This window comes from Xiphophorus hellerii, chromosome 16 (assembly GCF_003331165.1).
Source record: "Xiphophorus hellerii strain 12219 chromosome 16, Xiphophorus_hellerii-4.1, whole genome shotgun sequence".
NCBI lineage: Eukaryota > Metazoa > Chordata > Actinopteri > Cyprinodontiformes > Poeciliidae > Xiphophorus > Xiphophorus hellerii.
In genome coordinates, this window is record NC_045687.1 from 11,517,021 (window position 1) to 11,534,681 (window position 17,661).

The 17,661-nt window shown below is 39.0% G+C and overlaps 2 protein-coding genes across 2 annotated transcripts in view; both read right to left on the reverse strand.

The window, feature by feature from the left end:
* cyth1a (cytohesin 1a) overlaps positions 1-1,464 on the reverse strand; it is a 40,673-nt gene extending 39,209 nt beyond the window's left edge. The window contains exon 1 of the mRNA XM_032587225.1: positions 1,182-1,464. Coding sequence (XP_032443116.1) covers positions 1,182-1,200 — 19 coding nt within the window. The 5' untranslated portion in view covers positions 1,201-1,464. The remainder of the gene's footprint in view (positions 1-1,181) is intronic.
* A 1,318-nt stretch (positions 1,465-2,782) lies between these two features.
* usp36 (ubiquitin specific peptidase 36) lies at positions 2,783-16,933 on the reverse strand. Its single transcript, XM_032587150.1, has 20 exons — positions 16,812-16,933; positions 12,834-13,099; positions 12,501-12,722; positions 12,159-12,269; positions 10,830-10,932; positions 10,682-10,749; positions 10,455-10,525; positions 10,281-10,363; positions 10,044-10,155; positions 9,783-9,923; positions 9,592-9,692; positions 9,373-9,511; positions 8,923-9,285; positions 7,433-7,657; positions 6,985-7,109; positions 6,263-6,898; positions 5,739-5,944; positions 4,932-5,120; positions 4,740-4,855; positions 2,783-4,540 (listed from the first exon to the last, which is right to left on the reverse strand). The coding sequence occupies exons 2-20, from the start codon at positions 13,084-13,086 to the stop codon at positions 4,409-4,411; spliced, it is 3,396 nt and encodes a 1,131-aa protein (XP_032443041.1). The 5' UTR covers positions 13,087-13,099; positions 16,812-16,933; the 3' UTR covers positions 2,783-4,408.
* Positions 16,934-17,661: the final 728 nt, after the last annotated feature.

A 17,661-nucleotide genomic window follows, 5' to 3' on the forward strand; every position in this document is an offset into this window, starting at 1 on the left:
GAGCTGCACCCTGATGAATTCAGAGGGAGAAGGGGGTTAGGGCAAAGGCACCGGGCCACATCGGCAGGGCAGGGTTTGAGAGCAGGACAGAACATCAAACAGCATCTACAACTTCAGACGCACAAATATGTGGTGTAAGTCTAACATAAAGTACAAGAAAACCTGTGATGCTTGGCAGTGGTATGCTTTCTTTTATAGAGACAGAAGCGATAACATGACTTGCACTTTGTGCTTTCGCATTCACAGTATGACAGGCACAGTGACTAATGTCCTTTCACCTTCACCTCACACTTTTGCTGGTCTTTGAAAAATTGTTAACTAATTCATTAGATGCTTTGCCAAAAGAAAAGACATGAAAATAAGGAACGCCTGTAAAAGCAGTCTCAATGCGACCTTTTCCTAAAGCCACAGAAAAAAACAAACAATCTAGACTTGGAATAAGTTCATATGCATTCCTTAACACATAAAAAAACACATTTCATCTTAATTTAGCAAATGGTTTCTATACTGCTAGTTGTTGTTTCCCTCCCTTCCTCCTGTCAACACTGCATCTAAGGAAATCCTGCAATGGGGCCACTGTCAGAGCTGCTATTTTGAGAAGCACCAAGCTCAGAGAAACTCTAAATAGCTAAATAATTGACTTGATCCTCAATCACAGCCTTCACTGAGCCGTCCTGCTACCTCACCTCATCGAGGCCTGACATCATCAAACAGGTCACCTCATAAAAAATGAAGTCAGGACCTGATTTTCCAGTAAAACATTGGTGACAGCATCACCGAAGGCTATGTCATCCTTTCATGCCTGTGAATGATCAGCGTGAGTTCAGATGAGCAGAGAAGCAACTTTTAAGCCGTATTTGCACCATGCTGTCAGAGCTGCAGTGTGGTGCTCAATAATTCAGCATGCAGATCTTTTTTTATGTCTCAGTGGCTGTGCATTCCACAGAGGCCACCTGTTTTAAGGGAAGCTTATGACAGGCTACTGTATAAACACACGCATTAAAATCCACTGCGGATAACGAGACTTCAGGTTTTAACATTTCTTAGTACATATCACCAACACGCACAGCTTTATGGACTGTGGCATTTCTGACTGGCATCGCATACCACGTACATAGCTGTCAGAAAGAAATGCATTAGAATCTGCATTAAAGCTGAAAGCCAAAGTATCAAAGACAAACCGTGACTCTCCCCCTCCATCCGATCCTGATGCTGCGGGCGTCAGTGACCGGGGGATGCCGCTCTCTGCCTCGCCTGGAGCGGATCCAAACACCTGCCTCCCCTGCTCTGTTACTTCCTCCTTCCTTCCAGCCCTGCTCGTCTCGCTGCTGGTCCTCCCTCAGCCTCCTCAGTCTTGAGAGCCGAGTTCACCGAAATCTTTTTTTTTTTTTTTTTCACTTTTGTTGCTGTTACATTTGCCTCTCTTCTACTCTGTTTTCAGACAGAGATATGCGTTTTTTATCCGGTGTTGGGTGCTCGCCGATCCGCCTCCTCACTCGGGAGGAACCGGACCACATGCAAGGTCCCTCCCACCCCAGATGTGATGTCACGGTCTAACTCACCTTTAACTTTTCTCAACACATAAATGCATCTCGGAGCATCTCTGCATGCATCGTGCAAATTAAAGTAATGTTGTATAGCAAGCGAATGTTTTTCTTTTATGTGTGTATGTTTCATTTTTGCATTACAGTGTTCTGTAGTTCTTTAACATGCTTTTTAAAGATAAATTTAGCATTCCGTATAACTTATTGTGTGCTGTCACACACGAATATATTTTTTTGAATACACAATTACTGACTTAATGTATATTTTTTTATTTTCGACAGACAGGTAAATAGATAGATAGATAGATAGATAGATAGATAGATAGATAGATAGATAGTGAATACGTGTACTCTAGCTAGAGCAATTTTATTTTTGACCTTGGTATGACAATTTGCCACAAACACACATTTTCTAAACTCCTCTGTTAGTCAGTGCCTAATGACATCACCGTGTGATGACAGGGTGTGAAGTCTTAGAAGAAAATCAAGCCAGTTAGAGTTGTAATTTTAATAGAAATGCAGTAAAAGTGTCCTACTGTAAGACAAAACATGGTGACAGTACTGTAAATGAATGTTTATTACCTTACATTAAAATACAGCAATAATCATTGAAAGATTTTGGAGTAGCAGTGCTGTCAATAAATTACAATAGCAATTTTAATACTGAAACACCTGTAACAGTAACTTACTGAGACCCAGCTGCAAGTTACAGCTTTTTAAAAAAAAGTTTTTTATGATACTGATCCAAAATCCAAAATAAGTAAAATATAACTCAAGCATTATTAAAGTGTTGTTTTCATGAAGAAATCTGTTTTATTTATCCCCTGCCTTTCTTTTGATTAATTAATATAATTAAGCCATTCAGACAGGATTGATTTCATATATTTTTAAGGCTAATGAAGAAAATATAGTTTAACAATTCTGACTTGAAATTTATATAGAATTAAGTAGCCTTCTCAACTGCTATTCTCCACCATGAGACACCATCATTCTCTGGACAATCCTTCCATTTAAGATATGAATATCACTATTTTTTAATTTCTTTTTTTTTTCTTTTCCAGAATAGGCTTAGTGCATGTGCATTTGGTTGAGAGGGTAAATAGATGAGGGCAAAAACTGTTGATAAAAAAATAAAAAGCAATAAACCCCTGCCTTTCTAATTAAAGTGGAGCTTTTGCCTGTAATGCAAGCTATAAATATGTAATATTTCAATGTATTAATAGAAAAATAAAAACAACTCACAAAAGTCACAACTTTATTGCACCTTTTTACTTAAATGTATTGTGGCAAGAGCTTCTTTCATTATGAAAGTTCTCATTCCTGGTCAGAAAAAAATTACGGTGCAAAACACAGAATCATTGCAAACATTCACACTAAATGTTCCTCTGTGCCTCTTTGAGAGTCATAGCCTACGTTATGATTTCACAGTTGACAAAAATGTCCTACAGAAGTTAAGACCGCTTCAACCTCTCCTGCTCTGTATACAGACTACAGTGACAGAGGAGAACTTGCATGAAAACAGGTAAGTCTTATACACAAACACGTTGCAGGTAAATTCTCAAGTCAACATCCATCAACTGAGTATTAGCACATTAAAGATCTTTCTTTTGTTCTTTAAATTAGATATTTATAACATTAAATCCTATAGGTGTTGTAGCCAATTCAAGGCAACATCTCTAAAATGAAAAGAAGTGCATGGGCAAGTCTTTACAGCATAGCACAAGACGGACTGTACAGTCTTCTACGTTGGCAAAGCGTTTTGATAGAACGGGTTTTTCTACGCGTTTGTGCCCCCCAACAGTACACTAATTTGAAATCGTTTGTATAAAACAGTTTCTACAAGATGTACAGGATGCAAACGTGGTGGTCCAGGTAGAATGGTTGCGCTGAAATGAAAAAGGAGGAGGAAGGAGAAGGAGGAGGCAGGTGGATCTGGTCACCGGGTTGACGGGGGATACATGAGGTCCGGGTTCCTGAGTCTCAGCCCAGTTTTTACATGACTGGCGTGATGGTCAGAAAATTGCATAGAGATAAAAAGAAACGATCACATCCAATTCTGATGAAGTGTCTAAAATAAAATAAAAAAGTGATACTTATTGTGGGAGAGTTGTTGTAGAGAATGAGAAGGTTCCATTTCCACACCCGAGGCCTCTGGACAAAAAACTGAGATGCTCAGTTTTAGAAAAAAAATTTAACTCATACAAAAAGAAGAAAAAAGAAAGACACCAAACTTTGTTCAGTCATGCATATATACAAAAAAACCCTGGCAATTTCAACCATTATTTTGCCAACAATGAGCAGGCAAAATTTGGTCCAAAATAAAAATAACAAAAACGACAGACAGCACCAACTTAAAACCATTTGGGGAATATGTTACATAAAAAAAAATAAAACACTTAAATGCCTGAATAATTTGGTTTAGAATATATCAAGGAGGAAGGTTAAAACAAAGGTCACTTCTTTACTGTCTAAACTTGAGAGCCCTTATGCCTGCAGAGGCCGTGTCGAAGTCGGACACAAGACAGCCAAAGTGTTGCAGTGAACTCCTCATATTTATACGATGTTTATTTTATTCCAGAGCAGTTTTAACACAGCAACTAAGGCTTAAAAATATGGACACTTAGCAATTAATGTGACACAAATATATGAGGATTTTTTATGTTAATGAGCCAATAAAGGCAACATTTTCATATTTCATACTTTTGGACTGGTTAGACCATCAGTGGGATGCTTATAGCACAAATTGTTCTCCTAAATTGGGGAAACAGTCTTTAACTCAGCAGACAAAGATGAAAACAGGAGTAAGAGTAAGAACAGAGGTTTGGTTTACAGTGTGGCTGTCCAGCTTTCCCGTCAGCGAGAGCTCAGCGTCGCACTCCGAAAACTCGTTTCGCTCCGGGTGTTACCGACCACTTGTTCCGCCTGTCCTGGATCTTCTGGAAGATGCTGCTGCCACTCCTCCACTTCTCTCTTTTGTAGTTCTTAACTTTCTTCACCTGAGCATTTAAAAGAAAGGAGTTCTTATCACCCAACTAAGACTGGCTTGTTTTTCAATTAAACTGTGCAGTGTATGTGTCACATTAAAGATGGAAAAGGTTGGTACATTTTTTTATTTTAAGAATCATAAACATGGCGGGGTGTGTACATTTTTAAGAGCCACTGCACAACACTGATTTCCCTCAATTCTTTCCTCACCTTTCCTCTGTCAAAGTCTTCATCCCACTCATCAATCACCGTGTCAAACGTGGCACTGCGGACATCTTCAATCGCATCCCTACTGACAGCAGAGACTTCACCATCCCAGCTGAGGACTGGAGCAAAAACATACCGACTTGTTGAAGCGTTCCAAATCCTATTTCCAAACACTGTGACTTCAGGTTTACACACCGTTGGCTCCATAGGCTTTGTTTGTGGAGTTCTTGAGAAGCTCTTCCACAACGTCACTGCTCTTTTTCCCATCCCAGCCTGCAGGAACGACGTGGTTTGAGGTGTTCACCGGAGCGCTTCCATCAGCCGCTGGAGCCTTGCTGCGTTTATAGCCGTCCCTCACCTGGCTGTCCCACACAACCACTGAGGCTTATCGTCATCAGAGAGAAAAAGGGAAGTCAGACGAGGTGTTGACTGGTAAATTACATGTTATTGACTTTTGGTGCAATACTGAGTCACCAAACCAATTGTGTTTATTATCTTTCAACATTTTGGACAAATGATCCAGCACAATATATCCACTCACAATCAATTGTAAAAAAAAAGCAAACAAACGAGTTATATCTACGTCTAAGATTGTAATTATGGCTGCAATTAACAGTTGATAAATAACAATAATTTGTCGACATCAATATTTTTAGATACACATGATTGTAATTGATTTTTTATAAATTCTTTTTTAGCTACTTCAAATAAAAAAGTGAGATATAAGCAGATTATTTTTTTCCTTTGGAAACCCTTTCATGTCTGAACCAAGACCTATTTATCTTTATTATCAGTTCAGTTGCATCTTAAGCTTACACTATGAATATTTGGGCTATTTTTCTTGTAAATATAAAAATAAGTGCTTTACTGTAGCTTTTTTTTTTTAAGGAAAATTGATTGTTTAAATGATGAAATAAAAAAGGTGGCATAAAATGAATAACATGGACATTACGTTGTGCAACAGAGACGCTTAACTGAGGTTTTCTGTCATAAATAGCTCACCTGTACTTTCTTTGCCAACTTTTCTGTCCTCTGTGGAGATCTTTTTGGAGGCAGGTTCTTCTGCTGACTCATCTTCAGAGCATTTTCTCACTCCTCGCTGCTCTTCTTTTAGCTTCTTCTTTTTCTTTCTTATAGTCAATTTATTGTTCACCTTTATTAAATCTTCTGCATCATGATAGACGTTTGCAGTTTTCATCTCTGGATCCCTGTTGGAGCACACAGGAATTTAGGATTTCCATAAAGCAGATGGAAGGGATGCATTTGAAGCGACTCTTTAAGTTTATAAGGCAGAGCAAATTAAACATTTATAAAGATGAGCAACTGATGTGCAGCACTTTATGAAGAGCTGAGTAATGAAACATAAATCACATGGGATCCGTTTCATAAAACGAAACTTTGCTGGAAGTCTAAAAGCTTTAAGGGAGTGCTTAGAGCTTGCTAGAAGCCAAAGTGGCTGATCAAGCTGACAGTTTGATATGGAAATGCTAAAAAAAGACCATTTCAATTTATAGATTTGCACCCACCTTTCTGATGTGGGGCATCTAGAGTTTATTTCCTGCAGAGACAACTCCTGTTCAATCATTTTCTTCTTTTTCTTCTTTTTTTTCCTCACAGATTCAGCTTCCTGTGGTTTCTGATCTGATGGCTCTGCATCTGAATGAGGTGTTAGGCTCCATAAGCCGCTCTGACACCAATCCTCCTCTTGAGTCGATACATCCAAATGTGACTGGACGAACTCCCTCTCTTTAGTTTTTTCCCCATCATCACTTTCGAGTTTCCGCTTTTTCTTCCTCTTCTTCTTCTTCTTTTTGCCATTCTTCTCGTGCGCCGACTCTGTGGGGCTGGACTGTGTGGAAGGAGCTGAAGATGGCAAAGTCTCTTTATCATCCTCCACCTCAGAGTGTCGCCTTTTCCTCTTCTTTTTCTTCTTCTTTGGGCTGATGTTTTGAGCCAGAGGGTCAAGGTCTGGCTCTTGAGCTGCGGGGCCGAGGTTGCTGGAAGACTTGGGGCTGGTTGGGTTCGGACTGTGAAGGCCATTGGTTTTGTGAGAAAGGCTGGCTTTTGGTTTTTGCAGTGTGGAGAAAAGTGGCTGCTTGTGAGATCCACATGAGTGAGAAAAAGGTGATAACTGGGCTTTAAGAGGATTAAATGGACTAACTCTGGGGGGAAAAGAAAAATAATGAACGAATGTAAGTCCAGAACAAGACACGTGGGAACTGAAACAAAAATGAGGATTTTAACATACCTGTCAGTGTGATGAACTGAGGCGACGGCTGGGGATTTAAGTTGATTTTGATGTTTAGGGTCGGTGGGCAGCTGCTTTGGCGAATGGCGCAGAGCATCAATGTTGCTCAGACTCTGACTGTAAGCCTGCAGTTATCGACATAAATAAAAACTTGGTGGTCTAAAGAAAAATAGCCATGAATGTGACAAAAAAAAAAAAGGAAGAAAAAAATCATATCAGGAAGACGGGTGTGGAAGAGACAAGATGGTGGGAAGAATGCCAGGAAGAAAGGGTGTGGCAGAGAAGAATTAGAAATGGTTAGAAAAAAAGGGGAGCTAAAGAAAAAGAAGAGAAAATCTAACATGGTTGATTAGACAGATACAGCAGGCGAAATCAATTATTATACAAAATAGAAAAAAAACTTGAATATTTGCCTGTAATCATGCTAAAGGGGTCATAGAAAACTCACCTTCTTGGCCGAGAGAGCCAGTTTCTTGGCAGGTGGTGGAGACATGATGCTGGTGGCCTCAGATGTGATGTTGTTGAGCGCCGGGGGTTTTAACTTAGCCGTCTTCTGTTCCTCTGTGCTCTGAGAGCGCTCCACGCTCCGGGCTGGAGAGGCCAAGCTGCTGGAGCCTTTCCGAGGCGTGGAGGGCGTCTCTCTTACCGGCTCGCTTTTTGGACCAACGGACTCCTGGCAAAACGAAGATGTAGGTAGTCTTGCTTTTTCCTTAAAGTCATGCAAAAGTATTGCTGCGCTGTTCTCTTTCATCCATTTTATTATATACAAAACCAAAAAATAAAAAATAGATTGATATCTATCAATCCAAACTGACAGAGCCCAAGCTATTTTTTAAGGCTTTCCAAAAATTCTCAACTGGAATAAGTCTGGATTTTGAAAACAAAAAAGGAAAAAATGTATTCCAAGTTCTTTGATGGAGGCAAGAGCTGATAAAAGAAACAAAGAATTAATAATTTGACACATAACTACATGCATTTTAAAGCCCTCATATGAGAAATCTGGACTTAATAATAATTAAGATAATTAGATAGGACTTTTTATAACAAAGCAGAAATCCCACATGTATCTCTATCATTTCACTTGTCAATAATGAACTACTTTTTGTTCCAATTAAATTCATTAAAGTTTGAGCTTGGCACTATATCTTTTTATCTATCCTTGTAATGTCAGTGTCTGCAATATTTATATAGCAAAAATCTGTTTGGAGTAGGACTGAAATGATTAATCAGATTAATCATTTATCCAAGTGATCATCAACTATATGAGTAATCAATTAATTGTTAACTGGTCCATAAAAAAGGCCAATTGCTGGATAAACAACACATTCAGAGAAGTAATAAAAGATAAAAAAAATTATTTTTGTAAACATGTTCTACCCAGAACTAAAGTGGTTTTTGCTTCACCTTGTTCAAGTTCTGTAAAAAAACATTTCTATTAAGCACCTTAGACATACACTTTATTGATAAGCTTTTTTTTATGTCCAGAAGCATCCTTAATTACAAATTATCAAAGGAATGCGTTTATTTTCTTATTTAATGACTTGTTTATTTGCATATTTTAACGTACATCTGTAATATTGTATATAAAGGCATAAGCGGTTAAATAAAAAAATCTACAGAAATGTGCCAATCTTTTTATCCAATTAATCATCAAAATAATGGATAGAATAATCAATTACTCAAATAATCATTAGTTGCAGCTCTGTATGGATAGTTTGGAAGGCAATAATTGTTGGCTCATAAATATTAAGTGTTCTGAACTTTGCATTGTTCATACTAATGTAATATTTAGCCAACTGGATGGGGTCTGAACACAGTCCAAAATTCTAAAGACAATATATCATCGTGGTAATATTTACTAATATTATCACTATCACAGTATTTTCTGATATTCTTAAGCTCTACCTCAACATGACAACATTTTCAGGGCTATTGTACCTTTGAGTCAGTTGTGTCAGCAGAGGAAGAGTCCGACAAAGACTTGAATGAGGTAGATGCTGCCATCCCTCTGCCCTCGCCGCTTTGTTTTTTGTCCCCCTCCGTCCTCGCGACCCCGTTGTTGGAAGGCGTGGGCGTGGTGCTGCGGGACTGCGCCTGGCTCTGAGGAGAGGGCTTCTTCACCTTCTTGAAAGGCTCCTCTATGACCGCAGGTCCGCCTGGCACCTTCGGCAAGCCATTGGATGACGACGTCCAGTTGGAGAGCCTGGGCTGCGGCTGGGAGTTCACGCCGTTCCTGGAAACGGGCAGACCCAGGCCGCCATCCATAGACTGGATCTTACGCAGCTGTGCAGGCTCAAGTTTCTGAGGAGGAGAGTCAGTTGAGAGGAAATGAATCCACTGAAATTTAAAGGAGGCAGACCTCAATAAATTCACGAAATGTTTTGACACCTTGGTGACTTGTGGGGAAGAGAGCGGCCCGTTCAAGTTTGCTCTCTTTATCTGCTCGGACGATGCACTGTTCTTCGCAGAATGTAACATTCCCTGCTTGGTGGTCTGGCCGTCTGCATTCTTCTTCGACTCAGGGATCCTTGAGATATTGCAAGATAATTCAACACCGCCCCCGAAGGGTATAAACACCAGTTTTGATCGGTTTCAGCTCCTTCTCACCTCAGGTAGAAAAGCACATAAGCCTGCTGGTTCAAAACCACTTTGATGTTACTGGAGTGAACCATTGAATCATTCATCTGGTACCACTGCCCGTTACTCGCCTAGAGGAAGGACATTAACGATTAAACTTTCTCTTTACGTTAATTCCTTAAATATAAAGCAGAATGGCATGTACACATTTTTAAGCTTACCTTAACGTAGCAGTAGTAGTGACCAGCATGGCAGCTGTACCCAGAATGCACCAAGACAGCATATAAACCGTACATAACGGGGTCGCCTGAGCTCTGAGACATGTAGGGGCGGATGTTTAGAAATTCTGGATAACCAACATCCTACAAAGAAAGAAAATTAAAGAAATCAGACCATCCATCAATACATAGCTGTTCCAATAAGTACAAGAGTATTACACTAATACAGTAATAAAAATCAAATAAATAAAGAGTGATATTTACCTTGGTTATTTTTCCTCCGCTGAAGTTGGCAAACCTCTTCAGAGAAAGGGTGAGGACGTTGGATGTCCGGTGGACAGTGAAGCGCTTGGTGGCCGGCACCTTCTTTTTGCACCTGAAGAAAACTCATTTAGCATCATCTCTTTACAGAAATAAATGTTCAGAATAGAAGCCCAGCATTTCTTCACAAGCTAAAGATATTTTTTAAGCACGCAGTCAGACTGAATAAATGCCACTCACTTGGCACACATGTAGGCATTCTCTCCACTCAGAACGTCTGGTTTGACAAACAGCTCTAGGGCTCGCACTATGTTTGCTGCTTGCTGGAAGATATAAACACACATATTTACCATGACGCTGTTGAATGGTTTCATTTATATGGAAATAAATGTTTCATTAAACCATGCAACAAACCCGAATCTCCACGGCAATGTCCAGGTAAGGGTCATACGTGTCTGAGACACTTTTGCAGATGGAGCATTTCACTAAAAGACAACAACCAAATACAATCGAAAATGATTTTGAGCTACTTTGGGTCAGTTTAACACAAAAAATCCCAATAACTATTTGATAAAGAATGAAAATTTATTTTAAAAAAAAATACTATGTGGAAAATAAAACCTGAAACAAGAAAACACTACCTCTTGACCTGAGGTAACCTCCAAAGATCTGGTGAACCAGTGTTGTGGCTTGAGTCTGTCTATCGAGTCTACAAAACAGGAATGGAACAAATTGTAAAGCACATAACAGCTTTCGGAACCAGAAACCTGTAACAATGAGAATACATACTTTGGGTATCCATTGAGACAGGCTTTCTGCATGGCATCAATGGTGTAGCGCAGGAACTCATGGGCGTCTTCTTGGCTTCCAAAGCGAAAATGTCTAGCGATTTCTGTGGGTAACAGAAGTGCTTCTTACATTTCTGCCTCTTTAATCAATAAGCATGACAAATAATTTAGGTACTCTAATGTCGAGTCAAAAAAAAGATTCCCTGCATGTAGTAACTTGCTACTGAATAAAAGGAAGCAAAACAGGCTGTGCGAGAAATAACTGTTTTACTGAAAGATGCATTTGGAAAAATAGCACAGTGCCAGAACAAAGCACACACTTTTCAAAATCACAAAATTCCCATTAGGACACGAAATATTTTAAAAGGCAAAACTATTTTTATGCCCTAAAACTAAGAAAAAAAATCTTTATTTATTTTTGATTGTTTCTGATACTGTTAAAGTAAAAGTGTACTTCCATTCAACTGGTGATGTATAAGATTCACTTTAATCAGTTTTATCAGCCTTACTTACAAAAAAAAAAACCCTATGTCAGTAGCTTCTATAGACTTGCATCTCATCCACACAACAAGTCCTGCATTAGTGCTAATGTAGCCGCAAGATCTCTGTCCTTCTGTGGTCTCCTAATTGAAAAATGGGAGACTTTAAGCTGGCAGATTTCTAATGTGTTCATCACCACATTCCCAGAACTATAGCATCACTCGCTGATGGAGAACTGAGTCACACCAGAGTGGGAAATAAGAGACAATACACTTATGACCAAGCTTGTTCACTCATAGTAGAGAAGGGATGAAATCAGCAGGGAGTAGAGTTGTAACTGTGAGATCAGATACTGCAAAACTCAGTTACAGAGTGCTTTTCTAGCTTTTAGCTAATAAAACGAGGACATATCTACATTTTAAGGCTAATTCTATGAAAGAAAAATTTATCTTCACCGCATATCGGAGTTTTCTAAAGGCAGAAACTAAACGTAAATGGAACTACATATGAGTCCAGGTGGAGGGGAGGAGAAGCAGGTAGCTCGCACATTTTTTGTGCTAAAGCAGCTCCTCTAAGCCTGCAGTCACAAGGAGACAGAAAGGGCATTGGGGAAGGAGGGAGTTAGGAGGTAAAGAGGGATGGAGGGGGGGAGGCGCAGAAGACGGAGACAAGGTTGCAGCAGCACAAGGAGAAAGCAGAGGAAGCAGGGCACAAGGCTGCAGTGAAACTACAGTACATCAATGTAAAGCTCCGGAGTTCCTAATGGTTTCCAGCACATGTCAGACTTTCCACTCTGCCTGTCTGAGCTGCTCAGACAGACTCATGCTGAGTTTACTGAGGGGAGTCTTACTTTTCAGGTCTCTGATGAAGGAGACGGGCTTAATGGCGTTGCCAGTGTTGGCGAAGGCTTGGATGATATGGTTCTGCATTACACAGATCATACAGAAGCCTGACTGGTGGCCTGAAACAATAACAGCACAGAGATACATTTAAAATCAAGTTTTATTTCCAACAATATTTGCATAACATTAATATTTTGCAACAAAATATTAAGAAAAAGTCCGTTTTTTTTATTAGACACAGCAAAATTCTCAAAAAAATAATAGTTTTTGAGCTAATCAATGTCCAAAATGAAGCTTTTCTTTTTGATCAAAACAAAACGCTGAGTAAAATGCAGGACTGAGATACTCACAGGCCCGACTGTGCTCCTTTGAGAGCAGGTAGTTGGCGAGCGGCGGGGTGTAGGTGAGACACTGAACGGTGGAGTTGAGGAAGCAGGTGTTTCCAAGGTTGTGAAGACCAGCTCCCACCCTGTACACACGCTCCCACTTCAGATTGAGCTTGTTGCCAGGAAAGAGCATTTTCTGTGGGGCTGGGATCCCGTCGCCCTGGCTGCTGATCACATTTTCAGATGCTGATGGAGGACAACACAAGACACGAGAGCTGAACTCCAAGAACAATTACCTTAAAACAACATGAAACATGGAAAGCTCTGAAGCTTTCTCCGCTGCGTTTGAAAGCTCACCTTGCCTCTTTATTTGAGAGGGCTCTGCAGCTTTCTGGCCCGCGGCGCCCTCGGTTCTGGGGTTGAGGATCACATACTTGTTCTTCAGGCTGTCCAGCTGGTAGGAGAAGCCCTTGCTGGCGGGCTCAAACTCGATTTTCTGCAAAAGCACCTTCTTGGCGGAAGAAGCCAGCAGCTTGTTGAGGTCGCCATCGTCGCCCGTCTCCTTCCGACCAGGTTTCAACGCCTCCTTGAGTTTGTCTACTATCGGCATCGTTGGAACATTACTGCAGAGAAACAAGTGCAGAATCGCATTAGAGTAGGTGGAGTCGATTTAGTAGGTAAACACTTTTTAAAGGCATCTTGTTCGAGCTTAAAAATAAATCTGTGGTTGAAACAGAAGCCAAATTTGTCCCTCAATACTTCTGTTTAGATTTAGTTCAGTAGTTACCTGCAGAAGTAGTGTTTATTACTGGAGATAAACTGAGTGGATCTGAAGAGCCAGCTGGCTCTTGGCAGCTGTCCTCTATAGTTAGAGCAGACATCAGATGCTACAAACATGTGGCAGGAAGAACAAGGAGCATTTACAGCTCTTCACGAGGTGTAAACTGCATCTGCCAACTTACATTTACACTAGTTTTTTAATGTTATGTGCATTTAAATGTCTTTAAAAAAATACTCTATAATACTCTATAATAAACAAAACTAGGCACCCTTTGTTTTCTTATTTATTTGACTGTGTAACTGAGATCCCGTAAATGTGGTAAAGGCCTCTCAAAGTGAAAAGTGCCCTGTGCGGATGATACACACACAGACACAGAAATTGTGCTGGTTAGAGTGGGCAGTGGCGTCATCAAGCAGTAGGAGGGCTGATCATCCAATGTATGCACAAGGACAGCCTGACCTTCCCATGCAGCTGATACTGATACAAGTAAGAGGAACGGAGCCCGTGGGGACCCAGATAACTGCAGAGTGGGGAACTATTACAAAAAGCAGGAAAACTGATGTGAACTAAAACATAGCTCTCAATACATCATGGCAGTGTAGAGACTTTTGGAGCTACACACCAGATGGTGCAGTAATCGTCGTTAGCACGGGTACCTGACGGGAATTGGGTACCAGTTTGATTCTCGAAGACTTACAGGGTTTAATTTAGATACTTGCCTTCTCCACAGTCCAACAATATTTACATCATGTAAACTTGTTACTCTAAGCTATCTTTAAAGACTGTGTGTGTGTGTGTTAATGCATAGTAGTTTGTCTCAGAGTCAAAGTAGTGATGGACCAGAAACTTGCCTTGGACATGTGAGAGCTGGATAAGCTTTAAGATCATCGTTCAACAGTAGGCAATGATCATAGTAGGAAAGCATACAGTCATAATATCATCGTTGATTGTTGCAGTGACAATATCAGTTACAATTAATCCATGCATTCCCATCTCTGCTTTTTCCCTTAATCACAATGTTCCCATTGCTCTCTGTCCGCCTCATCCTTTAGCATCAATCAAGGGGATTGGAAATCCATCAGACTGGCTAATTTTATTGTACAGAAGAGGAACATAATGCATGTTCTATTAAACAACCATTTACAGCATCAGTCATTTTAAACTATGATATATTGAAACTACAATAAGTTTCAATATCTCATTATTTCAATACCAGCTCACATTGAATATATTAATTTCACTGGATAATGCTTTTGTCCAATTCTTTGTGCTTGTTGGTTATTGATGTTTTAATCATTACCATCCATAATAAGGGATCAATTGTGCACTACATTACACAAAAATAGCTACATTAGAGGTCATTTAGTATCATCATTTTGACATTTTTATCAAAGTTTTAGGTCAATATGTGAGCTTAAACTTGATCCTAATAAGAATTATAAAATGCAACCACCATGCATAGAAAATTAAATGTACTCATGTCATGACATGAGACTTTTGGAGCTACATACAACAAACAAAGAGTGACATACACTGAAACAACTCTGATTCAAGTATGTAGTTTGGCTTTCATATGCCTATAGGGTACAGGAATTAAACACACAAGTTTTTGCAATCACAAAAACATGTGCTTACACACACTGTCCCCATTCCAGCCATCATCTGAAGATGACTATTGGTTTAATCTGACTGGAAGTACAGACCCCCTCATTTTTATACAAAAATCTTTTGAGTTAATTTTTAAATCAATCATTTCATTATTATCTAAAAAACCTGCTGTTGCAGAAAATTACATATTTTAGAAACATTTGTTTTCAATGAAGACTGTGGGGTAAAAGTGAAATGTAATTTTCATTCCATGCAGTTTCACATTGTTTCTCATTGAACCACATTTTACTATGTTCAGACTGGGCAGCTGCCTTGCAAGATGCTAATAAGGCAGAGGTTTAACCTTATGGTTTATGGATATCATTCCTCAATAACAAAATACTCATTTTAAGTGTTATTATTACGTGAATAAAATGGTTTCTTAAAATATAAAAAAAACAATAAAATAAATCTAAGAAGTATTTTTTAGCCTATCCAAGGTTAAGATTCCATCAAAAAATGTAAAACATATGTAGAATAACAAAACATGACATTTTGGCTCAATGACAAGCAGATGAAACTAAATTGACTAACATTTATTTAACTGTTAAAAAGGCAAAATATTTCTCAAATATGTATTGAACATTTCATGTCACTGTTGCTGTCTTAATCTTTAACCTACATGTATGATCAAGGTATCATTTATTTAGACTTTTAAAACATTTTAACATATGGGTCACAAGAAATCAGGAGGAATTAAATTACAACATAATCACTGTGAAAAGTGACTTTACTGTATTTTCAATCCAGCCTACTACTTGTAGTTTTATCACATTTTATAATTTTGTTGCAACTGACTGTAAAAATCTCATCATATTCTCTTCAGCTACAAATGTGTCATTATACACAGTCGCACAATCCCTGCTTTAAAAATAAAACTTTCCTATTATCAAGAAGGCCCTTCTGTAAACCAGTTGGAACTGAGCTCAGTAACACTTAAAAATGCTGTAATATCAATGTATACTGTAATTTAAGAAGCAATTAATCCCAACCCATTATCAGTTAATGGGACTTGATTTCATTCATCAGCATCACATTAAATTACTAATATTATCCCTACACCCCCAACCAATAATAATAATAATAATAATAAATTACATTCACAAAAATCTGGTGAAACTTTTCCCGTGTTTAACAGAAATTAATTAAGCAAAGTGCCCCTTGTTTTAATTTTAATATCTTGTAATTATCCTATTTTTGTGACCTTTGGGTCATGTGAAAGATATTTCATTGGTGGTAAAAATAAATCTATTTGTTTTGACGTGCAACTATTGTGAAAATACAGTAGAGGTGAGAATAAAAATCATATAAAAATCTGACATATGCGGTATATAAGTCTGGTGTCATTTAATTTTCTGTTATACTGCTGCTGAGAAGCCACTACAGTAAGCTCGCTTAGCAATCTTCTTTGCTTACTAATTCTACTAACATGCCGTTTATAGAGTTTATTTATATAGATCATTATTTAAATTGATAAAGCTGAGGCTTGAACAGCTTGGGTTAACCATCTGGACTCGGCACTCCGGCGGCAGTCATTTCAGCTTCCATGCTAGCTTGCTAACTGTCGCTCCCAGCAGTTTTTGGCCTGGATGCTTTAAAACACGAAGATATGTCTTAGCTTAACAACTACGCTACTCTAGATTTCGGTATATTGCCTCTCTTCTGACGTCCGTTTCGTTTTATACAGTAGTGCGTAACGTTGCTGAGGGAGTCAAATTTAGCCAGCGAGCTAACTTAACGTGGCGACAACCTCCTGCCTTCCTGAGCGCTGCAATGTGGGTTAGCATGTAGGAGTCCAGATTGCTAACAGTCTCTGACAGCCGCATTCATGAGTATAGGTTTGCAACCAGAACTACGATAAAAACACACAACACGCATTACATGAACTCACGCATTTGTTCGCTCACCTTTGGTTTAATCGGCCAAATATTTCTCAACAGGGGTATGCTCTCTCAGCTGAAGCTACCGAATCTGGTATTTTTTTTGCCCATGCTGCATTATGAGGGGGCGGGGTCAGGATTAACAGACAAGAATCAGGAACCTATCACAACGCAGACAGTACCGTCACACAAAATGTTTGTCCAATCAGCGCTTAAGATGACGTTGGGCGCTCGGCAGAGAGCCACACGTGACTTCCAGTTGTCGCTGTTTACCATTGACGCAATCGGCGCGATGGATGCTTGACAAGTTTTACTGTGACAAAAGAGCAAAAACGTGTGGAGTTGATGGCAAGCGGTATAATCATATAATAACTGTTCTTTGCAGATATCCAAAATATAATTATTACTTAACAGGAAGATTTAAGCCTTCGCAAATGTAACTCATCATATACAAAAAGAACACTAAAGAAATATTGAAAGTCAGTCTTTTAAGAATAAAATATACTTCTACTTATGTTTATATATTTTCATGTAGCTAGCTACATTCCTTCTACCCACAGAGAACATGTTTTGTGAAATACATTTTTACTAGAGAAATTTGTAACACAGACATTACCCCTAACAGATATTTATTACATGGTTTTAAATATAAAATACGCAGCATTCAGTTAACATGACACATGCAATTTCTGTAACTGTTTGTGTAATCATGATTTGCAACAATCTAATTAGAAAACCGATGTAAAAAAAAAACAAAAAAACATTCTGATGTATATGATCCACATAATAGTGTAACTGGTAGAACCAGAAATTCAACTCTTTGGAAGAACATCCAGCAAGAGAACGTCCAGCCATCTGTCTGTGACCTACAGCTCAA